General features: G+C 46.7%; 1 protein-coding gene across 1 annotated transcript in view; it reads right to left on the bottom strand.

Moving 5' to 3' along the window:
• LOC144484720 (metabotropic glutamate receptor 7-like) overlaps positions 1 to 27,684 on the bottom strand; it is a 664,948-nt gene that overhangs the window by 44,720 nt on the left and 592,544 nt on the right. The window contains exon 10 of the mRNA XM_078203160.1: positions 7,441 to 7,687. Within this exon, the coding sequence (XP_078059286.1) occupies positions 7,441 to 7,687 (247 nt within the window). The remainder of the gene's footprint in view (positions 1 to 7,440; positions 7,688 to 27,684) is intronic.

Here is a 27,684-nt window from a genome sequence, read left to right as displayed (position 1 = left end):
ATCGAACCCAGGTCCCTGGAGCTGTGAAGCAGCAGTGCTAACCACTGTGCTGCCCAATTTATTATTTGCCAAAGAAACCTCAGATGGCCATGTTAACATTTGTATGCTGGTATCATTGGCGTTGCAAACTCTAGATGGGTGTATTGCTGGAGATTCATTGCATGACCTTATGCCTTCAAGTCAATCAACACTCTTCCTCCCACCACATTTCCAATCTTTTTTTTAAAATTAAAGTATTTCACATGAAAAATAAATGCAATATTCTTTAATGGCCCTATAATGTTTTCCCCTGGGTTGCTCACAGCAATGTCCAGGAGATTAATCTCTGGACATGATCCTGAAAGTTTGGCAATCTTATCAATGCCTACATATTGCGCTTTTCATGTGCTTAAGGGAAATATCATGCATTTGAGGGACAGTCTCTGTGCTGTGATCTTACCTTTAACATCTTGGGTTCATAAAGTCAGTTCCCTCTTCCAGATGCATGACTTGGTCATATTTAACCTGGTGTTGTGCGACTTCTGACTGTGCTTACCCCAGTCCAACGCCGGCATCTCCACATCTTGGTCATATGCAACAGCATGAAGTTCTCAATGGCAAACTTAAAGGGGAAGGCCCCTTCATTATTAATTCCCATATCCATATTTACAATACAATCTATCTATAATAGTTAGTCACACATTAATTACATCCTCTCACACATGGGAACGATGTATGTAGTAATTCAGTTTTATATAACTGAACTACTCCAGCTGTACTGCAGAGAAGCTCCAACGTTCCAGTCAGATTTACTTCCCAAGTTACCGCACCTTAGTTTTATTAAATTACATATAAGTCAGCATTTATATATATAAGAATAGAGTGCTCTGACTTTAAAATGGTGACTGTATTATGGCTGAATGGTTGAATCCGATTATTCCATGACTTAGAACATAAGAACTAAGAGAAGTAGTCTATCTGGCCCCTCGAACCTTCTCCGCCATTCAATAAGATCATGGCTGATCTTCTTGTGGACTCAGCTCCACTTACCCGCCCATTCACCATAACCCTTAATTCCTTTACTGTTCAAAAATTTAACTATCCTTGCCTTAAAAACATTCAATGAGGTAGCCTCAACTGTTTCACTGGGCAGGAAATTCCACAGATTCACAACCCTTTGTGTAAAGAAGTTCCTCCTCAACTCAGTCCTAAATCTGCTCCCCCTTATTTTGAGGCCATGCCCCTAGTTCTAGTTTCACTTCCAGTGGAAACAACTTGCCTGCTTCTATCCTGTCTATTCCTGTCATAATCTGATATGTTTCTACAAGATCTTCCCTCATTCTTCTGAATTCCAATGAGTGTAGCCCCAGTCTACTCAGTCTCTCTTCATAAGCCAACCCTCTCAACTCCAGAATCAACCTATCTCCTCTGTACCCCCTCCAGTGCCAGTATATCCTTTCTCAAGTAAGGAGATCAAAACTGTACACAGTGCTCCAGTTGTGGCCTCATCAGTACCTTATACAGCTGCAACATAACTTCCCTGCTTTTAAACTCCATCCCTCTAGCAATGAAGGACAAAATTCCATTTGCCTTCTTAATTACCTACTGCACCTGCAAACCAACTTTTTGTGATTCATGCACAAGGACACCGAGGTCCCTCTGCATAGCACCATGCTGCAATTTGTGACCATTTAAGTAAAGGTCCATTTTGCTGTTATTCCTACCAAAATGGATGACCTCACATTTACCAACACTAAACTCCAGCTGCCAGACCCTCGCCCACTCACCTAGATTATCAATATCCCTTTGCAAACTTTCAGCATCCTTTGCATGCTTTGTTCTGCCACTCATCTTAGTATCATCTGCGAATTTTGACACACTCCACTTGGTCCACAACTCCAAATCATCTATGTAAATCATAAACAATTGCGGTCCCAACACTGATCCCTTAGGCACACCACTAGTCACTGATTGCCAACCAGAAAAACACCCATTTACCCCCACTCTTTGCTTTCTGTCACTTGACCAATCCTCGATCCATGCTAATACATTACCCGTAACACCGTGCACCTTTATCTTATGCAGCAGCCTTTGGTGCGGCACCTTGTCAAATGCCTTCTGGAAATCCAGATACACCACATCCACATTGTCCACTGCACATGTAATGTTCTCAAAGAATTCAACCAAATTAGCCAAACATGACCTGCCCTTCATGAACCCATGCTGCGTCTTCCCAATGGGACAATTTATATCCAGATGTCTCACTATTTCTTCCTTGATGATAGATTCAAGCATTTTCCCTACTATAGAAGTTAAGCTAACCGACCTATAGTTACCTGCCTTTTGTCTACCTCCTTTTTTAAACTGTGGCGTCACATTTGCTGTTTTCCAATCTGCAGGAACCACCCCAGAGTCCAGTGAATTTTGGTAAATTACCACTAGTACATTTGCTATTTCTTCCGCCATCTCTTTTAGAACCCTGGGATGCATTCCATCAGGGCCAGGAGACTTGTCTACGTTTAGCCCCATTAGCTTGCCCAACACTACCTCTTTCGTGATAATGAGGGTTTCTAGGTCCTCATCTGCCATAGCCTTCTTGTCATCAATTTTTGGCATGTTATTTGTGTCTTCCTCTGTGAAGACTGACACAAAATACCTGTTCAGTGCCTCATCCATTTCCTCATTTCCAGTTATTACATCCCCCTTCTCATCCTCTAAAGGACCAATGTTTACTTTAGCCACTCTTTTTCGTTTCATATATTTGTAGAAACTTTTGCTATCTGTTTTTATACTCTGAGCTAGCTTACTCTCATAATCCATCTTACTTTTCTTCATAGCTTTTTTCATGGCTTTCTGTTGACCTTTAAAGGTTTCCCAATCCTCTAGTTTCCCACTAATCTTTGCCACCTTGTATGCATTTTCTTTCAATTTGATACCCTCCTTCATTTCCTTAGATATCCATGGCTGATTATCTCTTTTTGTACAGTCCTTCCTTATCACTGGTATATACTTTTGCTGAGCACTGTGAAAAACCGCTTTGAAAGTCCTCCGTTGTTCCTCAATTGTTCCACCATAAAGCTTTTGCTCCCAGTTTACCTTAGCCAACTCCTCCCTCATCCCATTGTAGTCTCCTTTGTTTAAGCACAAGACACTAGTATTGGATTTTACCTTCTCACGCTCCATTAAATTCAACCATACTGTGATCCCTTCTTCTGAGAGGAACCTTAACTGTAAGATCATTAATTATTCCTGTCTCATTACACAGGACTAGATCTAGGTTAGCTTGCTCCCTCATAGATTCCATTACATACTGTTCAAGGAAGCTATCATGGATATAGTCTATGAACTCCTCCTTAAGGATACCTTGACCGACCTGGTTTGACATGCAGATTAAAATCCCCCATGATAATTGCTGTACCAGTTTTACATGCAGTTATTTCTTTGTTTATTTCTCACTCCACCATGATGTCATTATTTGGTAGCCTATAGACTACGCCTATCAGTGACTTTTTCTCCTTACTATTTCTAGTTTCCACCCAAATGGATTCAACCTTTTTTTTCCAAAGAACCTATGTCATCTCCCACTACCGCCCTGATGTCATCCTTAAATATCAGAGCAACACCACCTCCCTTACCTTCCTGTCTGTCCTTCGAAAAGTCTGATACCCCTGGATATTTAACTCCCAGTCGTGACCATCCTGCAACCATGTTTCTGTGATGGCCACCAAATCATACTCATTGGCGATGATTTGTGCCGTCAACTCATTTACCTTGTTCCGAATGCTACGAGCATTCAGATAAAGTGCCCTTATGCTAGTTTTTGTACCTTCTTTTTGAATTCTAATACCTCTATTAATAACATCTCGTGAGTTCTCCTTCCTTTTAACTTTTTTCCTGATTTTCGATACAGTTGGAACCTTCTCTCCACATGCTAACCTGTTGCTTTGCTTTCTATTAATCATTATATTTCCCATAGTTTAACTCTTCCCTTCCCCAACTTGCTAGTTTAAAATCCTTGTGACCACCCTATTTATTCTTTTCGCTAGAACACTGGTCCCTACTCCTTGCGACTCATTGATTACATTTGATCTTGACTTGCTGTATTCAACACCACAGAAATGCACAAAGGCATTATATTAATCCATGCTTCTGAAGTTCAAATTATGACAACTTGAGTGTAATATATGTTAAAAATACTAATAGTGAATGAAGTATAAGGAGTTGGACTGATCGGACCTGACAGGTTTAGGTTGGGTTTCCATCCAAACCATTGTGCTGAAGACAATGAAAGACACAGTCTACTAAACATAGAAACTTATCACTGCTGCATCCATTTGAACTCAATCGCTGATGGACTTTGCTCTTCAGGAAGGGGGTAAATGGGACTAAACCAAAACTGGAGCCAGGCTTAGAAAACAAAGAGCTGTGAAATCCACAGCTCGGCAGCAAAGGGCCATGAGTGAAAGATGGAATATGGGAAAAATGTATTTGCAAACCAACTTTAATAGAGGCACGAATATTAACCAAAGCGGGATAGCATAATGCGATCATCATTTTTATACTATGCAAGGAAAAATCATATTGATGAAAATAAATGATGCTGATCATGACTGTTCACCTGGTGGGAAATAAGAATCGATCCACATCAAATCTCATCTCAGCAAGTGTTTTCTCAATCATCACTCTGAGATTGGCGAAACACAGATACATGAGACACAAATATTTCAGTGCAGGGGGATGCTATTATTAATCCCTGGGTTATGCGCCTGTGCATACAAAACAGGTGAATCAACAGCCAGAAAAGTAAAGGCTGCTTAAGGCAGTGACTGACACTACTGAATCAAAGACAGCATTTACAGCAAACCCAAATTTGTTTACACTCATCCAAGAACCGACAATAATGAATGGAGAAAATGTCATCTTCCTTTAGTCAGGTTTCTCTAATGAGACATCAGCCATTTTATTCTGTACCTTCAACCCAGTTTCCTGATATTTTAAATTATTTTTCTTTATCTTTTGGTATTCTGCGTTCTGTCCATTTAGTTTTTCATAAAAGGATATTGCTTTCATTATTCACTGTTTTATCAATCCATTTCTATCTAATTATTTTGCTCCCATTTTATATAAATGCATTTCTTTAATTCCACTCAAAAGGCATCACATTTTTCCTGGTAATAGAAGGGTTACCTGTACAGGATTTTAATCTTACTTCTCAGTTAATGTAGTCAAGATAAAATACTTATCAAGGGGGCAATTCCCCCCCAAAAATCTAAGTTTTGAATTCACATAAAAATTGGAGTAAGTGCCGCTGTTTTTTTCAGTGGGAGTTTCAAAATGAATCTCCCACACTGTGCAAAGTGCACTAGTGTGAATACTGTTTAAAATCAGTGAGCAGGGCCTATTCCCACTGGAGAGGCCGGCAGCATAGTGCTGAGTGCGCCACTGCGCACGCGCCGATCTGTCAGTGCGGAGATTGCACGTGCACAACCCCCCCTCCCCCACGCTGGCCTCTCAATCACCAGCCAGCTCGATTGCTGGCCAGCCCTGTGACCCTGCATCGCCGACCATGTAGCCCCCACACGACCAGATCGCTGACCCCCCGTGGATGTGTCCGGGCGAGCCTCGCCACTCCCTCCCTCCGCCCCCCCCTTCCTCCCTCCCTCCGCCCTCCCACACCCCCGCAGTCCCGACCTCCTGGCAGGCTGGCGTTCCCCCATCCCGATGTCAGCCCCAAGCACTGGCCCCCCTCCCTCTGTCACTCAGCCCGAATGCAGAGTGGCAGTGGGATCCCCCATCGATCGCCCCCAGAGGCACCGGCCCCTTTGGGCCCCACTTCCTTGGTACTGCCCAGTGCCAATGTGCCCCCTGAGCATTGGCACTTTGCCTCTGGCAGTGCCAGGAGGCCCAGGCTGGCACTGCCAGAATGGCAAAGGCCAGGGGGCACACCCCCTCAGCGCCCGACTCGCTGGGAGGCCTCAATTGCCCCCCTTCACTCCATTGGGGTCAGGCCGCCAGCTTCTTGCAAGTGGGGAGCTATACGAAACCCCGCTGGAGTGAAATACTCCTGGTGGTGGTGGGGGGGGGGGGGGGGGGGGGGGGGGGTGGGCTGTGGTTGCAGGGAGGCTAGCGGGCCCAGAGATTTCAATCCTGGGCCTGCTAATGGTACTTCATTTGTAGGAAAATGAGGATTTAAATAAATTATGCAGCACCCCGCTGATTTCTGGCAAGGAGTTGAGGGCGCCGGAAATCCAGCTGCCACAGACTCAAAGGCCCAGCAGGAAGCCCACAAAACGACCTTCACTCAAGTCTCCTGGCTCACTGCGCTGCTTTGTAGCGCAGCGGGATGGGAGCATCACCCCCTCCAAATTTGTCGGGTAGTAATTAACACCAAGAGGAATCTACAAACAAAATGATTCTCAGTATGGCACTGGTAATTTAAAAATAAGCAGCATGTTTTTGTTAGCATTCTGAGACATTGGTAGACATCGGTAGACTTTTAAGTATATTTCTCAAGTGGGTCTGAAAATGTATGTCTTATGGCAGTGGTTCCCAAAGGGTGCAGCGCGCCACACTGGTGCGGCGAGAGAGGATGGCAAGTGTGACGGGAAGATTCGAGCACAATCAAAGAAACATTTAAACATGGATAGATATTTTTCCAAAGTGAGAGCAAGAGCATCAAGAGATGCTGAGGACGACGTCCCATGATCATATTATAAAGTAGTTGTGTTCTATGTTATGAATCAAGCACTGCTAGGAGTTTTTTTTTGTTTTTGAATGTATTTCTTATCAATAAAAAATTCGGTGTGGCGCGAGCAAATTTTTATTCCGAAAGTGTGGCCCAGTGAAAAAAGTTTGGGAACCACTGTCTTATGGTAAGGTCATAAGAAATGGGAACAGGTGTAGACCATTCGGCCCCTTGACACTGCTTCTTGCCATTCAATAAGAACATGGCCGATCAAACTGTGGCATTAAGTCCACTCTCCTGCCTGGACTCCCTAATCCTTCACTGTCTTATAAGGGAATAGCCACCTAGTGTTATAACATTGGAAGTAATAGCCTCTGGTGGTTTGTTTTCAGCTTTAATATCAAATTAAGCAGTTTGGCAATGTTTACCCCTCTAATCACATTACTCAACCTCTTACTCGTGGAGCTAGGATAGTTGCCTGGGTAATGGCACACTGCAGAAGAATTTAAAATCATAGAACAAGGATTGTGAAATATGTGCTTACACCTTTAACTGCATCAGACAATGGGTTATAAAATACAAACACTAATTTGGTCATGGATTTGGAACATTGCTCAGAACAATAACATGCATCTAGTTATAAAGATACCAGTTTAAGACAGAGCTCCCTGTACTGTTTACTCAGTAGGCTTGTAAATTCGGTTTAGCCACTGGTCAATGCTTCGGAGGAAAATGACAAAAACAAAATAAGTGGTGCATGCATCTCATTCACTTACTGTTTGGGTCTACATTCTCGCACAGCTCTGTTTTGGCTTCACCATTAGGCCTGTCTGAAGATTTGTGGGATAGTCGTGAAGACATAGTTGCTGCGGTTACTACTGCCTTAAAGCTACGCTTTCTCTTCTGGACGTTCTGTTCTGGGTGGAAGATGATGATGTAAACCTTCGGCATGTACAGCATACCCAGAGCCACTGAAGCACTTAGGTTCATGGATATGGTTAGGGTGGTGGTCTGTATGTACATCTGGAAAGGGAAAAAATGAGGATTATATGAAGAGCATTGCATCAATACTTGGTGCTTCAAAGCTATTGATGGGCATAGCAAGTTACAATATTTGGAGAGGGTGAGAAATGGAAATCTTGTCCTCAATATGCACCATCTTGGAGCACCATACATGGCATTTTTCATTTTTACACCATAACCAGGTTGTCAGATTCGCGTGTAAAATGGTTGCGAGTATATGACATTGACTTTACTGAACATTAATTACTTCACTTCAGTGTCAGAAAGTCCAAGTACATCTTGCTGCAGGACATGAAATCACCACATGAAATTGGGACATGCACCACCATGCAAGAGAGCTCCTGAATGCACCATTAGATTGTCTCAAAGAAACAAACGCCATGGTTGGCCACAGCTGCCAAACCAGCCTTAAAGGAGGTAGCAACATTACTTCGCATGATATAGAATCATAAACTAGTGTATAATCCTAATCATAAACTAGAACCATAGAATCCCTGCAGTGCAGAAGGAGGCCATCCAGCCCATGGAGACAGCATTGACTCTCTGAAAGAGCACCCCACCCTGGCCCTCCCCTCCACCCTATCCCAGTAACCCTATGAATTTACCATGGCTAATCCACCTAACCTACACATCTTTGGACACCAAGGACCAATTTAGCAGGGCCAATCCATCGAACCTGCACATCTTTGGACTGTGGGAGGAAACTGGAGCACATGGAGGACACTCATGCAGACACGGGGAGGATGTGGAAGCTCCACACAGCCAGTCCCCGAGGCCGGAATCAATGGTTCCCTGAAGCTGTAAGACAGCAGTGTTAACCACTGTGCCACCGCCATATGAGGCTTTTCAGCCCATTGAGTCTCTGCCAGCTTCTTCAAAGAGCAATTCAGTTAACGTGGACAGCATGCTGCCTCACAGCACCAGGGACCTGGGTTCAATTCCCGGCTTGGGTCACTGTCTGTGCGGAGTCTGCACGTTCTCCACGTGTCTGTGTGGGTTTCCTCCGGGTGCTCTGGTTTTCTCCCACAGTCCAAAAGACGTGCTGGTTGGGAAGATTGGCCAAGCTAAATTTACCTCAATGGACTCAAACAGGCGCCGGAGTGTGGTGACTTGGGGATTTTCACAGTAACTTCATTGCAGTGTTAATGTAAGCCTACTTGTGACAATAATAAACTTTAACCTCTCTTCCCTGCTCTTTCCCCTACATTCCTTTATTTTTTTCTTCTACAAGTAACTACAATTCCTGTTTGAAGGCTACTATTAAATATGTATCTATCACCTTATCAGATAGTATGTTCCAAAACCCAACCACAATAAAGTTTTTCCTCATGCTAGTAATGATATTCACAACAAAATGGTCCCATCTGTCTGTGTGCTTCTGGTGGCTGTTAACCACATAATAGCAATATTCAATAAAAAGCAAGGAATTCTCTAAATGTCCTTGCAATATTGTTCCCTCAATCAACACCACCAAAAAAGATTAACTAGCCATTTATCTCATTGCTGTTTGTGGCATCTGATTGTGCACAACAACTACTGTTTTTTAATTCATTTATGTGGTGTGGGTGTTGCTGGCTAAGCCAGTATTCATTTCCTGTCCCAAATTGCCATTGAGAAGGTGATGGCGAGATGCTTTCTTGAACTGCTGCAGTCCATGTGGTACAGATATACCCACAATGCTAGGAAGGGAGCTCCATGATTTTGACCCAGCAACAGTGAAGGAATGGCGATGTATTTCCAAGTTGGGATGGTGAGTGACTTGAAGGGGAACTTCAGGTGGTGGTGTTTCCATGCGTCTTCTGCCCTTGTCCTTCTAGATGGTAGTGGTCACAGGTTTGGAAGATGCTGTCGAAGAAGCCTTAATAAGTTCCTGCAGTGCATTGTGTAGATGGTACACACTGCTGCCACTGGCCGTTAATTGTGGAGGGAGTGAATGTTTGTGGGTGGGGTGCCAATCAAGGCGGGTTGCTTTGTCCTGGATGAAGTCAAGCTTCTTGAGTGTTGTTAGAGCTGCACCCATCCAGGCAAGTGGAGAGTATTTCATTACACTCCTGACTTGTGCCTTGTAGATGGTGGATGAGTTTTGGGGAGTCAGGTGAGTTACGTGCCGCAGGATCCCTAGCCTCTGACCTGCTCTGGTAGCTACAGTATTTATATGGTTAGTCCAGTTCAGTTTCTGTTCAATGTTAACCCCTAGATTGTTGGTAGTGGGGGTGTCAGCTATGGTAATGCCATTGAATGTCAAAGCCTGATGACTAGCCTCTATCTTGATGGAGATGGCTATCACCTGGCACTTGTATGATGCAAATGTTACTTGCCACTTGTCAGCCCAAGCCTGGATAACTTCAGTACTTCAATGCTTCAGTATCTGAGAAGTTATGAATGGTACTGAATATTGTGCAATCATCAGCAAACATTCCACTTCTTACCTTGTGATGGAAGGAAGGTCACTGGTGAAGCAGTGAAAAATAGTTGGGCCTAGGACACTACTCTGAGAACCTACCTCTCATTAAGTTGATCTTTCTCTACACCCTAGCTATGAGTGTAACACTACATTCTGCACTCTCGCCTTTCCTTCTCTATGAACGGTATGCTTTGTCTGTATAGAGCGCAAGAAACAATACTTTTCACTGTATACCAATACATGTGACAATAATAAAGCAAATCAAAATCAAATCAAATCAAACTTCTGCAGTGATGTCCCAGAACTAAGATGAGTGGCCTCCAACCACCACAACCATCTTTCTTTGTGCTAGGTACAACTCCAACCAGAGGAGAGTTTTCCCCCGATTCCCATTGACTCCAGTTTTGCTGGGGTTCCCTGATGCCATACTCAGTCAAATACTGCCTTGACATCAAGGGCGGTCACTCTCATCTCACCTCAGGAGTTCAGCTCTTTTGTCCATGTTTGGACCGAGACTGTAATGATTTCAAGAGCTGAGTGTATTGCCTGTACATCAGTTGTCACTGTAATTTAAAGTAATTAATTCTACGTAATGATGTATTCCAAGGTATTTATGACAAGCATGATAAGATGCGATATAAAGATTTTTTTATAAGCATGTGCAGAGTGTCTAAAATGGCAACTTGTGTCTATTCGCAGCCATTCATTAAAACAGGCCGATGCAGTGGTGATGTTGAATTAATTGAAATTATATCCTTTGGAGAACTCATTCAATGAGACTCAAATTAATGTTTTTCAAATCACTGACTTATCCATCAATTTAATTGAACCAGTTGTTTCAGAGCAAACATATTCGAATACAAAGTGTGCTTGTAATGATCATTCCTGTTTTCTGCTTGGTCCCTTTTTCGAAGGAAAACATGGAAGCAATTGCATACAAAGAATAGATATTTTAATCACTTCTTCCTGATCGCTTGCTTTTCACAATAAACACATTGATCCATTTGAATACTAGGGCTAAAGCTGTCTTGAAAGTTCCCCCTCCACTGTAACTCAGCAACAAAGAAAACCAGACAGAAGTTCTAGATTATCTCCATTTTTGATTTACTTACTCCTCATTTTTTAAAAATTAATTCACAGTATGTGTGCGTCACTAACCAGACCAACATTTATTGTCCATTCCTAACTGCACTTGAGAAGGTGGTGGTGAACCATCTTCTTGAACACAACTGGAAGTCTTGCTTGGTCAGTTCACATAGCTGATAAGAGTCAGCCACATTGTTGTGGACCTGGAGTCACACATGGGCCAGATTGGGTAAGAACTGCAAATTTCCTTCCCTAAAGGACAGAGCCAAGAACCAGAGGAAAAATGTTTACGCAACAAGTGGTTAGTATCTGGATTGAACTGTCTGAGAATGCAGAGGAGGCGGATGCAGTGGCAGCTTTCAAACGGGAACTGGATAAACACCTGAAGAGAAAATTGTTGCAGAGTTTTCTAAAAAGGACAGGAGAGTGAGACTAATCGAGTGAGACAATAGCACAAATCATTCTGTGCTATAACCATTCTAGATTCTTGTGAACCAGAATCAGGAATTAAGAAGGGGGCCACTGAGCCCATCATGTCTGCACCAGCTCTTCAAGTGAACAATACACTTAGTGCTATTCACCCGCCTTCACCCTGTAATCCTACACATTCTTCCTCATCAGATAAAGGTCTAATTCCATTCTGAATGCTTCTGTTGAATCTGCCTGCACCACACTCCCAGGCAGTGCGGATTTATTCTCCATACAGCTCTGTAAGAAACAAACTCCTTGTGGTTTCCCCCACCTCAACTCTTCCAGCTGTGTTCATTATATTCTTTTGGAGGTTGAACCAATAATCATTACTTGGCTTTAACAAGGCAATTTCCAAAGCATGCTCCTGCCAATACACTAGCAATATGCATCCAAATCAGAAAGGCATGTGAGGTTAGGAGGGGAATTTGGAAATGGCCATGTTCCAATGTACCTGATGCCTCTGTACTTCTAGATGGTGGCTGGTGTAGGTTTTCATAGGGATAGATGTTTAGGTTATTGGGTGAAGTGCTAATCCAGTGTACCACTTTGTTTGGATGGTTTCAGCTTCTTGAATGTTGTGACAACTTATTCCTTACAGGTGGATGGGGGAATGGGTGGTTATGTTCTCCCTTGTTGGAGATTGTCATTGCCTTGCATTGATTTGGTGCACAAGTTGCTGAGGAATTGCGAAAGGAGCTTAACATTGTGTAAGTATGAATACCTGGATGAGTGCAACTCCAACATCAGTCAAGAAACTTAACACTATCCAGGACAAAACAACCCGCCCACCTTCAACATTCACTCCCTCCACCACTGCTGCACAGTGTCTGGCTTCTGGACTCAACATTGAGTTCAACAAATTCAGACCATGAACTCTGTCACAGGATCCCCACAGTGCAGAAGAGGGCATTTGGCCCGTCGAGTCTGCACTGACACTCTGACCCAGGCCCTTTCCCCCACCCTATCCCTGTAACCCCACATATTTACCATGGCCAATCCACCTAACCTGCACATCTTGGAACTGTGGGAGGAAACTGGAGCAGCCAGAAGAAACCCACAGAGACACGGGGAAAACATGCAAACTTCACACAGACAGTGACCCAAGCTGGAATTGAACGGGGCTCTCTGGCACTATGAGGCAGCAGTGCTAACCACTGCGCCGCCCTCAATTTTGTTTCTTTTTGCAGTCCCATCTGTAACTTACTCTCATGTTTTTGTGTTCAGACAACGCTGACCATTTCTCTGCTATTAACACCGTATTCAGGACCAAAGCATTAGTCTTTAATACTATGGGCCCAATTTTACCATTGCATTACGCCCATTTTCAGGCGTGAAAACTTGGTAAAGTCGGGCTTGAGGCCATTAGCGCGATCCACGCCCACGTCTGCGCAGATGCCCACTTTACCAAGGCCCGAAAATGGCCGCGATCTGAATCGCACCGGCAATTTAAATGCATTTGCATGTATTTAAATTGGATTAATGGGCTGCCCGCCCAACTTTATCAGCATTTCCCCCCTTTACCATCGCGTTCGCCCATCCAGATTCGGCGCAAAACAGATATGCTCGGCAAATGTCTGTTTTGGGCACTTCAGCTTCTGAAGAGGTAAGTTCAGAGCTTCCAAAGGCTCTCTAACTCAGATCGGTGGTGGGGAGTGGGGGGGGGGGGGGAGAGGGAGATGGGTCAGATCATTCTCTGGTGGGCGGGGTTGGGGGGAGGCCCGATCATTCTCTGGTGGGGGGGGGGGGGGGAGGGGCAAGGCTAGAGGGAGGCCAGATCGTTCTCTGGTGGGGAGGTGGGGGGGGAGGAGTGAGGCTAGATCGCTCTCTGGTTGGTGGGGCGGGTGGCCCGATCATTCCCTGTGCGGCGGGTAGAGAAGAGGCCAGATGGATCTCTGGTGGGGGGAGGAGCGTGGGGTCCGCTGCCACTCTGCGGGTGATTGGTGGGGGAAAGGGGGTCAGAGGGTCACGATCGGTCTGGGTAGTGGGGGTGTGGGTGAATAAGGGGGACAGTTATGTTGTGGGGATGGATCAATATCTGTGAGGGCCATTGCTCCTGCTTTTTGCTCCCGGGCCGCTTTATCCGCTTTCTGCGGCCCGGGAGCGACGTGACGGGACGCGTTTTTCAATTTTTTTTCTCACTGCGCATGCGCAGTTCAGAGCTCCGATCGTTTCGGGAGCGCTAAGCCCCGCCCACAGCGCGATTCAGACTCATTACTTTTTTTTCAGGCTAAGTGCGTATGGGGGCGCCTGAAAGCAGACTTCCAAGTCGGATCTGAATTGTGCCCAGATTCAGCACTTAGAATCAAAATGGTAAAATCGGGTCCTATGATTGCCACTCCCTTTGGCTTGCGTTCCATGACATCTTTCTCATTTAATCTCTCTTGTTTTCTGATTAATCCCCGACCTTCTATTTTGCTTCATTTGCCCCTGCCCCTTTTTCAAAAGCATAAAACCCCCATCACATTTCTACCTTGTCCGGGTTCTGAAGAGAAGTCTTGTTGGACTAGAAACATTGAACCTGTTTCTTTCTCCATAGATACTGTCAGATCTGTCAAATCTTTACAGCATTTTCTGTAGATTCTGTTGTTAAAATTGACTTTTTAAAAATTGAATGCCAGGTTATGACAGACTTTTAAAGCCACTTCCTGTGGAATTAGCTTATTTTTAAAGCTTTAGACTCTATGTTTCTAACTCCACAAATGTTTCCCAGGTTATCGAGTCATTCCAAGTCCTATCTAACTTTTGACCTCTCCATTGCCATCCAGCTATGTGGGACAGTTCTCACCTGTTCTATTCACAATTAATTGTAGCCAAAGAACCAAGTGCGATGGCATCCCTTGCTGCGCCCACAATATACCCTGGGGTGGCTCCTAAGGATTAACCCTTGACCGCCACACCACCCTCCCCCGACCCCCCCCCCCCTCAATTTCTCAACAACATGCCGCTTCTCAGCGTCACAGCCAAAGGTGCAACATTAGTTTTTACTCTAGCTCTACCTCACCATGATCTCTCTCGACTCCTCCACGATTGTTCAAGTGCCAGACTGCTTTTCCAACATCCAGAATTGGACAAGCAGAAATTTCGTCCAATTAAATAATGGGAAGGCTTTCTCAGCTCCTGGTCTAAACTCCCTTCCCTAGCTATTGAGTCCATCTCTTTCCTTGGCAACAGTCTGAGTTTGAGCCGGCCTGTTCACAACATTGGGATTTGATTCCAAGATGAGCTTCCGACCTCATATCCATGCCATCTTTAAAACGGCCAATTTCCACCTTTGTAACATTATCCGACATCAACCCTATCTCAACTCATGTGCTGTTGAAACCCTCATTAAAATTTTCATTGTCTCTAAACTTGACTATTGCACAGCACTCCTGGCTGGTCTCCCACATTCTACCCTTTAGTTCATCTAAAACCCAACTGCTCATGTCTTAACTCACAGCAAGCTCTGTTCCTTTATCACCCCTGGCCCGCTGATCCACAGGAGCTCCTGGTCAAGCAACATGTTGGCCGGAATTCTCTGGCCGTTCATGCCGGCGGGATTCTCCAGTCCCGCCTGCAGCGCACCCCCACCTGCAGGTTTCACGCTGGCATGGCGTGATGTCAATGGGAATTCCCATTGACAGTGGCGGGACCAGAGAACCCCGCCACTAGTAAACAATGCGCCATCTCCAGTCGATGGGAAACATGTGGCTGAGAGGTTGGCGAATCTCGCCTGTTGACTCAAGTATAGGGACTGGAGCACCATAGATGCTTGCAGTTGACTTTCATGTTTATGCCAACTCCTTGCCGGGACAATCCAAAAATAATCCCATTGCCTTTGATCTTTCTATGCTTCAAATATTTATCCCAACTTTCCCTTAAAAAATGTAATGGTCACAGTCTCAACCATTCCGAAACATTCTGTCCCCAAGCCATATTTATATGGATGTTGCTAGGACTCAAAGGACTGAGTTATAGGAAAAGATTGAACAGCCTAGGACATTTTTCTTTGGAGTGTAGGAGACTGAGGGGTGATCTTATAGAGGTGTATAAGATCATGAGAGGCATGGATAGAGTGAATGTACTTTTTTCCAAGGTTGGGGGAGTCGAGAACTAGAGGGTATAGGTTTAAGTCAAGAAGGAAAAGAATCAATGGGAAACAGAGGAGCAACCTTTTTACACAGATGGTGGTACATACATGGAATGAGCTCCTGGAGGAAGTGGTTGAGGCAGGGACATTGACAACATTTAAAAGGCATTTGGACAGATACATGGATAGGAAAGGTTTAGAGGGATATGGGCCAAATGCAAGCAAATAGGGTTAGCTTAGATGGGCTTTTTGGTCGGCATGGACCAGTTTGGGCCGAAGGGCCTGTCTCCATGCCGTAGATTCTATGAACAGTCTATGAAAAGTGCTTTGTCATCCTTTCATCCTCAGTGACAAATATTGGCGTGTGTAGTATTAAGCAAGTTGTAATTTACTAATTTCCGCTCTGACGAAGAGTCATCCTGACTCGAAACATTGGCTCTATTCTCTCTCCACAGATGCTGTCAGACCTACTGAGATTTTCCAGCATTTTCTGTTTTTGTTGTGTTGGCATTTACTTATGGTGGATGAGGTCAATGAAGAGAGAATTGGAAAGATTGAACCTAGGACGGATGAGGCCCACATCAGGGTTTCAGTGGTATAGGTGAGGTGGAATGGGAATGGGACCAGCAGTTAGGGTGTTGAGAGATTTTGATAACATCAGAATGGTGCGGCTTTGGTCTTGCCGATGTTGAGTTGGACAACAATCGGGCTGATCCAAAACTTGACATCAGGCGTGCAGGCAAACACGGCAATGGGGGTTGTGGATTGAAGATGGTGGCAGAGAGGTGGAGTTGGTGTTGTCAGCATCTGGAAGCTGTCCCAAATGTCTACTGAGGATGAAGCCAAAGCGTTGTGCATTAAGAAGGATCCAGTTGTTAAAGGGAATGTTGGTGAAAATCTATCTGTGCTAAGTTAGCTACCATTAGGGTGGTTAGTGGCCTTTGGATCTGAAAAATCTGTTAGTATCTCATTTACAATAATCAGAAAACATGTCTATACATGTCAGGTCTGGCTTAGCAGCCTTCCATCATATTGTCAAATTGCCTGTTGAGCTCAGCGACAAAAGCTTAAAGACTACTTGGTAAAGGAACTGAGCAGAGCTTCTAACATCAAGCCCTCCCACGTTAAAGAGGTGAAATTGATGAGTGCCATAGGGTGAGGTAAAGTGAAAAATTAGAACCTCGTCTGACTAACATAGAATCCCTATAGTGCCAAAGGAGATCATTCAGCCCATCGGATCTGCACCGACTCTTCGACAGAGCATCTTACCTAGGCCCATCTGCCCTATCCCCGTAGCCCCCACATATTTCCCCAGCTAATCCCCCTGACCTACACATCTTTAGACATGAAGGGGCAATTTAGCATGGCCAATCCACCTAACCTGCACATCTTTGGACTGTGGGAGGAAAGCCACACAGACATGGGGAGAACGTGCGAACTCCACACAGTTACCCAAGGCTGGAATCGAACCCAGGTGTGAGGCAGCAGTGCTGTGGCGTAGTCTAGTCAACCACAACAAATTAAAAATGCATCCAAATCAAAGAAGTTACGGCACAAGAGGTAGCCATTTGTCCAACTCCGACTGCCAGAGATAGCATTTCAATAAAGCTATTCTCAATTGCTGCCAATTCTCTACCTTTTACCCCCACATTTTATCATGCCCTTTTTCAAATGACTCAGCCAATTCAATTTTAAATACTTTTATAGTCTCTGCCTCAAAGGCCCTTTGTATTAAAACATTGCATGCCCTAAACACTTGATGTCTGGAAGAATTATGTCTTCGACTTTCTTTCCTTCCCATTTCTGGTGATAATTATCAGCCTTTACACATTTTTCCGTGCGTAAAACATTGAAAAAGGTCTGGAACATTTAGAAAACTAACTTGTGTAAATTCTAACCAGTTTCTGCCTTTAATGACATTGAGCAGATGCGGATGTTTACTACGGGCACCAGAAAAATCCTTTAAAATTAGATAGGATTCTCAGACGTGTTTCAGTAACATCACACGGACACATTAAAGAGTTTGGGTTTTTAATGATATAGTGGCCAGAGCAACCGTGCCTCCTTTTAAGTTTCAAAGTGTATCCAGGTCTATTGTGGCAGTTTCAGTTTGCTTTGAGGCACCATTGCACAGCACATTAATTTCCAAATTATATTTTATGATTTCATTTGTCGTAGCAATAGGAGCCTTTGAACTAAAACGGTGCAATATAAGATGATATATCTTTACTGCAATGTTAGATGTGTGCATAGTCAGGGCAGAACAAAACTATATTGGCAACAGTTTCACCCTATCTCTGAGATTAGATAGCATGACACAGAATCCACATAAAACAGGCCATTTGGTCCAACTGGAAACGCCTCCTCTTCAGATCTTCATCTAACCCTATCAGAACATCATTCTATTTCTTTCTCCCTCATCTCTTTATCAAGTAACCCCTTAAATACATCTATATTATTTGCCTCAACTACACATTGTGGTATTGTGTTTCAAGAGGTTCCTTCAAACTGCGTTCCCCAGCAACCAATTTCATCCCTCTCCCAGGTGGCACAGTGGCAAGCACTGCTGCCTCACAGTGCCAGTGACCTGGGTTCAATTCCCGGCTTGGATTACTGTCTGTGTGGAGTTTGCACATTCTCCTCGTGTCTGCATGGGTTTCTTCTGGGTGCTCCAGTTTCCTCCCACAGTCCAAAGATGTGCGTGTGGGTTAGGTGGATTGGCCATGCTAAATTGCCCCTTCGTGTCAGGGTGACTAGTTCGGATAAATGCATGGGGTTGTGGGGATAGGGCCTGGGAGGGATTATGGTCGGTGCAGACCCGATGGGCCAAATGGCCTCCTTCTGCACTGTATGATTCTATGAACTGCCCAAGACTAATCTAGACCGTTTGCAACCTTCATGTAATATTTGACATGAAGATGAGCTCCTGATTACTGCATTGACAAGTGACCCTCACATAGTCCTTCTGGAGACAAAGTTCCATCTATATATTGAGGATATCCTCCATTGTGTTATGTGGCATACCCCCATGCTAAATGGAATAGATTCCGAATGGATACACAGTTAATAGTAATCCCCAAACAGGAATTGTAGCTACTTGGAGAAAATAAGTGCAGGGATATACGGAAAGAGCAGGAGTGAGAGATCAACTGAATTGCCCTTTGAAAAAACTAGCAGAAACTCGATGGGCCCGATTTTACCATTTGGAGTCTAAGGGCCGGATCCGGGCGTAATGCAGATCCGAGCCCGGAATCCTCTTTCCAGCACGCCCATATGTTTTTTGCTGGCTCCAGTCCGATCCGCGCAGTGGGCGGGGCTTAGCGCTGCCGGAACGATCGGAGTTCTGAACTGCACATGCGCAGTTCTAAAAAAAAATCTGAAGCAGCGCGCCCGGGCGGGAAGAAAAAAACAGCAGAGAGAGCAGAGGGTGGGGCGGGGGGGGGGGGGGGGGGTGGGGGGGATGGACTTGGGAGAATCTTGCAAACGGAAAATAATGTGGCATCCTCTTTGTGTTGCCTAATTATCTATGGGAAAGGTAATTAAACTACAGCGTCCTAGTGAGCAATTAGTGACCTGTATAATACATTTGTGACCTGTAACTGGATTGTTGATGTTCCTGTAGCCATGAGCCAGGTGCTCAAATGTTCAGAGTCATGTGGTGAACTTGGAAGAATTGTCCCCGTGGTGGAGCTTGGTTGGAAATAAGATTCAAGGAGATTACTAAATCTGGGAAATCAACCATAGTGAAAAAAAGTTTGTATTGGCAGCTCTTCTCTCACATATGGATGGGGGGATATATATTTTGAAATATTTTCCCAAATTTTTGACTGTCAGGTTTTTAGTTCCTGCGATTATAATTTTGACATTATCTTCCAAAGGGAATTCCTCTAATTCTGTGCAATGTTCAGATGAAAACAAGATGAAAGAAAGGATCCAAGGCTGCTCCAGAGGCAGATTAGCTGCACCCAATGTTGCCATGCAAATCACATTCATAAGTAGGGGCACATCTGCCATGGAATGTGAGAGAAGAGTTGCCGGTGTCGGTAAAGCTGCGATCTGCTCGGATTCGGGTGCAGATTGCGTTAAAGGCCCGACGCCCGACTTTACCGTGTTTTTGTGCCCGAAAATGGGCGCAAATGTTTGGTAAAATCGGGCCCAATGGGTTCCTAGGGTGGCACGGTGGCACAGTGGTTAGCACTGCTGTCTCACAGCGCCAGGATCCCAGGTTTCATTCCGGCCTTGGGTGTGTTCTCCCCGTGTTTCATCCAAGTGCTTTGGTTTCCTCCCACTGTCCAAAGATGTAAAGGTTAGGTGGATTGGCCATGTTAAATTGCCCCTTAATGTTCCAAAGGTGTATAGGTTAGATGGATTAACCATGATAAAATGTACAGGGTTATGGGGCTGGGTGGCATTCTCTCTCTCCGAGAGTCGATGGGCTTGGTGACCTCTTTCTGCACTGTGGGGATTCTATGGTTCATTCTACCGTTACTCTCAAGTCAAGATATCAACTCCCCAGCTTCAATGAAAAGTGCAGGACAGCATGTCAGCCACACCAGGTACACCCCTAAAGATCTGCCTGGTGAAGCTACAAAATAGGACTACTAACATGTTAAACATCGAAGCAGCATGCGATAGAGAGGGCAAAGTGATCCCATAACCAATGGATAAGATCAAAACTTTTCAGTGCTGCCACATCCAGTTGCGAAAGATGGTGGACAATAAAAATACTACCCACAGGATGAGGCTCCATAAATTGCCCCATCCTCGATGGCTGGCCCAGCACAGCATCAGTGCAAGAAACAAGACTGAAGTATTTGCAACCATCTTCAGTCAAAAGTGCTGTGTAGATGATCTATTTCAGTCCCTTGAGATCCCCAGCATCAGAGAAGCCAGTTTTCAACAATTTGATTCACTCCACGTGCTAACAAGAAATGACTGTAGGTACTGGATACTGCAAAGACTACGGGTCCTAATAGCATTCCGGCTGTAGTAGTGAAGACTTCCGTGTCAGAACTAGCTGCCTCCCTTATCAAGCTGTTCCAGTACAGCTACAACTCTGGCATCTACCCAGCAATCTGGAAAATTGCCCAGATATGTCCTATCCACAAAAAGGATAAATCCAATCCAATCAATTGCTACTCATCAGCCTCCTTTCAATCATCAGCAAAATAAAGGAAGGTGTTATCAGCAGTGCTATCAAACAGCATTTATTCAGCAATAACCTGTTCACTGACGTTTCAGTTTGGCGTCTGCGAGTGGCACTTGGCTGGAGACCCTTACAGCCTTGCTCCAAGCATGGACATAAAAAGCTGAGTTTGAGATGTGAGATGAGAGTGAAATACCTTGATATCAAAACATTGGGCTGAGTGTAGCGTTAAGGAGCCTGAGCAAAACTGGCGTCATTAGGAATCAGGGGGAAAACTCTCCACTGATTGGAGTCATACCTAGCACAGAGAAAGATGGTTGTGGTTGTTGTAGGTCAATCACCTCAGCCGCAGGACATCACTGCAGGAGCTCCTCAGGTAATGTCTGAGGCCCAACCATCTTCAGCTGCTTCATATATGACCTTCCTCCCACCATAATGTCAAAAGTAGGAATGTTTGCTGATGATTGCACAATGTTCAGCATTCTGCATGACTCCTCAGGTACTGAAGCAGTTTGTGAACATATGTAGAAAAAAACCAAGACAACATTCAGGCTTGGGCAGAAAATTGGCAAGTACCATTCACGCCACAAAGGTGCCAGACAATCTCCAACAAGAGAGAATTCAACTATCACCCCTTGACATTCAATGGCATTACCATCGCTGAATCCCCCACTATCAACATCCTGGAGATTGTGTGACCGGAAACTAATTATATTAGCCATAGGTTAGAACCTCCGGGGATGAGCTGACTCATAGTCTGTGCAAGGCACAAATCAGGAGTGTGATGGAATACTCTCCACTTGTCTGGATGAGTGCAGCTCCAACAACACTCAAGAAGTTCAACACCATCCAAGAGAAAGCAGCCGATTTGATTGACACGCCGTCGATCATGGCACACAGTGGCAGCAGTGTATGCCATCTATAAAATGCACTGCAGCAACTCACCAAGGTTCCTTCGACAGCACCTTCCAAATTCTCGACAGCTACCATCTAGAAGTAAAAGGGCAGCAGATGAAGGGGAACACAACCACCTGCATGTTCTCCTCCAAGTCACCATATTGTCATTCCTTCATTGTCGCTGCAACAAAAACCTGAAGCCTCTACCGAACAGCACTGTAAGTATACCTACAACACATGGACTACAGTGGTTCAAGTGGCTCACCACCATCTTCCCAAGGGTAATTAGGGATGGGCATCAAATGCTGGCCTTGCCACCCAAGCCCACATCCGTGAAAGAGTGCAATAAAAATGCACTGTCATTCATACCACCATTTTCCATCTCCTTAACATCAACTGGCATTAGTCCTGTCTCAGCTCATGTGCTGCTGAAACCCTCATGCACTCCTGGCTGGTATCCCAGAATCTACCATCCACAAATTACTGGCCACCACAACTGCTGCCCAAATCTTACTTGTGCTAAGTCCTGTTCAGCTATCAGCACTAACTGACCACATTGGCTCTTGGTCAACCAATGCTTCAATTTTAAATTCTCATTCTTGTTTTCAAATCCCCCACCCCGCCTTGCTCCCTTTTATCTCTGTAATCAGCCCCATTACTCTCCAAGATATAAGCTAATTCAGATCTTTTGAGCATGTCTAATTTTTATTGCTCCAATATTGGTGGCCATGCCTTCAGCTCTGGAATTCCTTCCCTAAATATAGTGCTTCTCTACCCCTCCTTCTTCTTGTAAGTTGCTCTTTAAAACCTTCCTCCTTGATGATGTTTGGCCATCTGTCTTATGTGGCTCGGTATCAAATTTTGCTTTATAACTCTCCTGTGAGATGCTATGTAATAAATTGTTGTTGAAATCCCAATTGGGTTTGTGAATTACATCTGAAATTTGAGACCTAATTTTGATCTCTTTACAAGTTGTAATATCTTCTCTACAGCTACCCTATCAAACCATCTCATCATCTTAAAGACATGTACCAGGTTACCCTTCAGCCTTTTTTTTCTAGAAAATGGTTTCTGCAATCTCCACTCTCCAAGGCAGGTGGGGGTGATTCCCTTAACTTAGCTTTCACAGTGCTACAGCAGTGGGCAAGTTTTCCATGCCCACATGTCCACCCTTGGCCTGCTGCAATGCTCCAATCATCTCCAAAGCAAACTGGAGGTGCAGCAACTCATCTTCTGATTAGGTGTGTTACAGCCTTCTGGACTCAATACTGAGTTCAACGTCTTTAGACAGTAAACTTTTCCCTCCAACTTAAACCACCCCCCACCCCTCCCCCGCTTTTGTAGTTTGTTGTCCATTGTTTTTCAGCTCTCTGGCCTGCTCCAATACAAACCCATTCCTCCCCTAACTGGCCACCTGTTCCTGGCTGTTTAGTTGTTCCTATTAACACATTCTGCTATCTCACCTTCTGCCATCGTTAACACTCTTCATCCCTTAATGGCACCATTAACACAATCCTTTGTCTTGGGTCCAGTGATAAAATGTCCATATCTCCTCTGCCTCGACCTATCCCTGTTCTATTCTGCCCCGCCTCCTCCGCCCCCTTTCCCACTATATAATTCTGTACATTTCTACCGTGCTTCAGTTCTGCAGAAGGATCATTTAGATCCAAAACATTAACTCTGGTTTGTCAACCAGGGTAAGAGTGAGGCCGTGTTCTTTGGGAACTGGCCTGACACATCCTTTGTCCCCTTCACCGTCAGGGTAGACTACCTCAAGGTGCTGGGGATATGGTTTGGAGCGGCAGGGGCATGCGCCAAAAACTGGGAGGAGCGCATCGCCAAAGCCAGACAAAAATTGGGATTGTGGGAGCAACGCTCCCTCTCTATCACTGGGAAGAACCTTGTGATCCGATGCGAGGTCCTGTCCCTGTTGTTGTACGTGGCGCAGGTGTGGCTGATCCCCAAATCCTGCACAGCAGCAGTGACCCAGACCATCTTCAAATTTATCCGGAGATCAAAGATGGATCGTGTCCGGAGGGAGGCGATGCACAAATCTCCAGAGAACAGAGGGAAAAACGTTCCCAACACCACCCTCATCCTGATGGCCACCTTTGTGTGCGGCTGCATCAAGCTGTGTGTAGATCCTAACAACAATTGCCACTATTTTTTGAGGTTCTACCTGTCCCAAGTGTTGCGGAGGATGGGTCTGGCCACACTGCTGCGGAACGCTCCAAGTAGTTGGACCGTACCACAGCACCTGTCCTTCGTGGAGAAATTCTTCCGGAAACACACCTTTGACCACATGGCTATCAAGCAGTGGTCAGCACGTAATGTCCTGGAGGCCCTGAGGGAAAAGGAGACGGCAGATCCTGTCGGATGGTTCCCTGAGCGGACTGTCAATGTCATTTGGCAGAATGCCTCATCACCAGAACTCACAAACAAGCGCCAAGATCTGGCTTGGCTGGAGGTGAGAAGGGCACTCCCCGTCAGATCCTTTATGCACGCCCGAGGTCTCAACATCACCGCACGCTGCCCTCGAAGTGGCTGCAGGGGTGATGAGACGGTCGCACACCTCCTTGTGGAATGTGCCTTTGCAAAGAAGGTCTGGAGTGAGATGCAGTGGTATTTGTCGCGGTTCGTCCCGAGCAGCTCGGTGACGCAGGACTCTGCGCTCTACGGGCTGTTTCCGGGGACGCACACCGAGACAAACATCAACTGCTACTGGAGGGTCATCAACTCGGTGAAGGACGCGCTTTGGTCCGCGCGAAACTTGCTGATCTTCCAGCTGAAAGAATTGTCCTCGACCGAGTGTTGCAGACTGGCACATTCCAAAGTCCAGGACTACGTGCTCAGGGACGCGCTCAAGCTTGGGGCAGCTGCCACAAAGGCACAATGGGGAAAGGCCACCGTGTAAAGCGTCTCAACCAAGGCAGACCGAGGGCCCGGTAACTGCAGAACACCCTCGGCCTGCGTAACTGTGTGCCAATCTGAAAAATAACGGCACACAGTAAACTCTGATGTATGTACATAGTTTTAAGTAATGAAATGTAATGAATGTAATGTTTTGTAAATAAGCACTGTATTGTACTGTAAAAATGATTCATTTTTTGCACTGTTTGTAACTTCTGGATCTGTCGTTTGCAATGTCGTATTTGAGAGTTTTTTCTTTTATGAATAAAGTATATTTTTGAAATAAAAAAAATTCTGGTTTCTATCGCTTCTCGGCCTTTTGGCGAAGATCAAGTGTAGTATTGACATGCTGTGCTTGGTTGAAGTCATTAGGTTACATTTTAGCTTCATTTGAAGCCATTTTTAAAAGCGGCATCTCGGCCTTTTGGCTAAGATGCAAATGAGATCAAGCCTTGGAGGAGAAGCTATGCCTACTCCAATCAGCTTGGATCATTGTAGATCAAGCCCAAGACAGGAGGTGAGAGCCCTGTCTTGTCAGCTTGGATCGGGAATTTTTCAACTTGTTGAGACTCTGAATTGGACTTGATTTGATTGAATTGGAATAAAAATACAAAATAAAACTCTGGTTTTCTCCACAGATGCTGTCAGACCTGCTGAATTTATCCATCATTTGCTGTTTTTTATTTGTCAAGTTCTTCTTGCTTGCTGGCCTTGTTGTTTAGCTCTGAAGGCAGGCTTCCAAACCCACCATTCAAATAGACAGAAAGGACATTGCTCATTAACCTTCACTACCAATTAAGCTTGGAATAATCAATAGGCAAGATATTTCGTGAATAAGGGCATGGCTACCCAATTGATATCTCTGATAGATGCTTGGCTGAATACGCTTACTCCCTCTGGCTTAGCAGGAGTCAACCAACACAGTAGAATGTGTATCCATGTATATATTTCAATGGCCTATACACAGGACGTTACGTGTCAGTAGGGTAGTATCTCTCACCAATGGGGCTACAGACATGGTGTGCAAGAGCTGCTGAAGATCTTACAGTAAACTGTTCTAATCCTTTCATCATTCCGACACAACTGAGCACCATCTGAAGAAATTCAAACTGCATAAACAGCAAAATGGCAGATAGTGGCATAAAGTATATAAAAGATCTCCCCCACAATTTGTAATGCAATTTAATAAGGCAATTAAAGTAAATAAAGCATTGGGGTTTATTTCAAAAGGGATAAATTGGAAAGCAGAGAAGTTATGTTCAAGTGAATTGCACAGAAGACATTTGGATCACTGTGAACAGTTCTGGCCTCCATATTGTAAAAAAGGATATAAAGGAACTGGAAAAGAGGCAAAGACAAATTGTAAGGATGACACCAGGACTGGAAAGCTATTCCCAGCAGGAAAGATTTTACAATTTACAGCATTTTTCTCTGGAAAAGAGAAGACAAAAGAAGCAGGGTGACCAACTCTCAGAGGAAAAAGATGAGGGAGAATCCAGAGATGGGGTGGGGATGTACTGAGGGGACCAGAGGGGGGACGGGATGGGGGGGGGGGGGAACGGGATGGGGGGGGGGGGGAGAACGGGATGGGGGGAGGGTGGACCGGGGGCAGGGTGGACCGGGGGCAGGGTGGACCGGGGGCAGGGTGGACCGGGGGCAGGGTGGACCGGGGGCAGGGGGGACCGGGGGCAGGGGGGACCGGGGGCAGGGGGGACCGGGGGCAGGGGGGACCGGGGGCAGGGGGGACCGGGGGCAGGGGGGACCGGGGGCAGGGGGGACCGGGGGCAGGGGGGACCGGGGGCAGGGGGGACCGGGGGCAGGGGGGACCGGGGGCAGGGGGGAACGGGGGCAGGGGGGAACGGGGGCAGGGGGGAACGGGGGCAGGGGGGAACGGGGGCAGGGGGGAACGGGGGCAGGGGGGAACGGGGGCAGGGGGGAACGGGGGCAGGGGGGAACGGGGGCAGGGGGGAACGGGGGCAGGGGGGAACGGGGGCAGGGGGGAACGGGGGCAGGGGGGAACGGGGGGAGGGGGGAACGGGGGGAGGGGGGAACGGGGGGAGGGGGGAACGGGGGGAGGGGGGAACGGGGGGAGGGGGGAACGGGGGGAGGGGGAACGGGGGGAGGGGGAACGGGGGGAGGGGGAACGGGGAGGGGGACGGGGAGAGGGGGACGGGGGGGAGGGGGGACGGGGGGGAGGGGGGACGGGGGGGGAGGGGGGACGGGGGGGAGGGGGGACGGGGGAGAGGGGGGACGGGGGGGATGGGGGGACGGGGGGATGGGGGGACGGGGGGATGGGGACGGGGGGAGTGGGGGAAGGGGGGAGTGGTGGAAGGGGGGAGTGGTGGAAGGGGGGAGTGGTGGAAGGGGGGAGTGGTGGAAGGGGGGAGTGGTGGAAGGGGGGAGTGGTGGAAGGGGGGAGTGGGGGAAGGGGGGAGTGGGGAAGGGGGGAGTGGGGGAAGGGGGGAGTGGGGGAAGGGGGGAGTGGGGGAAGGGGGGAGAGGGGGAAGGGGGGAGTGGGGGAAGGGGGGAAGGGGAGTGGGAGAAGGGGGGCGTGGGGGAAGGGGGGGAGTGGGGGAAGGGGGGGTGTGGGGGAAGGGGGGGTGTGGGGGAAGGGGGAGCGGGGGGAGGGGGGTCGGGGGAGGTGGTGGTCGGAGGGAGGTGGGGGGGGGCGGGAGGAGGGGGGAGGGGGCGGGGAGGGGGCGGGGGAGGGGGCGGGGGAGGGGGCGGGGGGAGGGGACGGGGAGGGGGCGGGGGGAGGGGAGCGGGGGAGGGGGGAGGGGGGGCGGGGAGGGGAGGCGGGGAGGGGAGGCGGGGAGGGGGGGCGGGGATAGGGGGACGGGGATGGGGGGGTGGGGAGGGGGGACGGGGAGGGGGGGGCGGGGAGGGGGGGGCGGGGAGGGGGGGCGGGGAGGGGGGGGCGGGGAGGGGGGGGCGGGGAGGGGGGGCGGGGAGGGGGGGCGGGGAGGGGGGCGGGGGGAAGGGGGTGCGGGTGGAAGGGGGAGGCGGGGGGAAGG

The sequence above is a fragment of the Mustelus asterias genome, chromosome 3 (genome assembly GCF_964213995.1).
Source record: "Mustelus asterias chromosome 3, sMusAst1.hap1.1, whole genome shotgun sequence".
In the NCBI taxonomy this organism is placed as follows: domain Eukaryota; kingdom Metazoa; phylum Chordata; class Chondrichthyes; order Carcharhiniformes; family Triakidae; genus Mustelus; species Mustelus asterias.
This window is presented reverse-complemented; position numbering and strand designations above follow the sequence as displayed.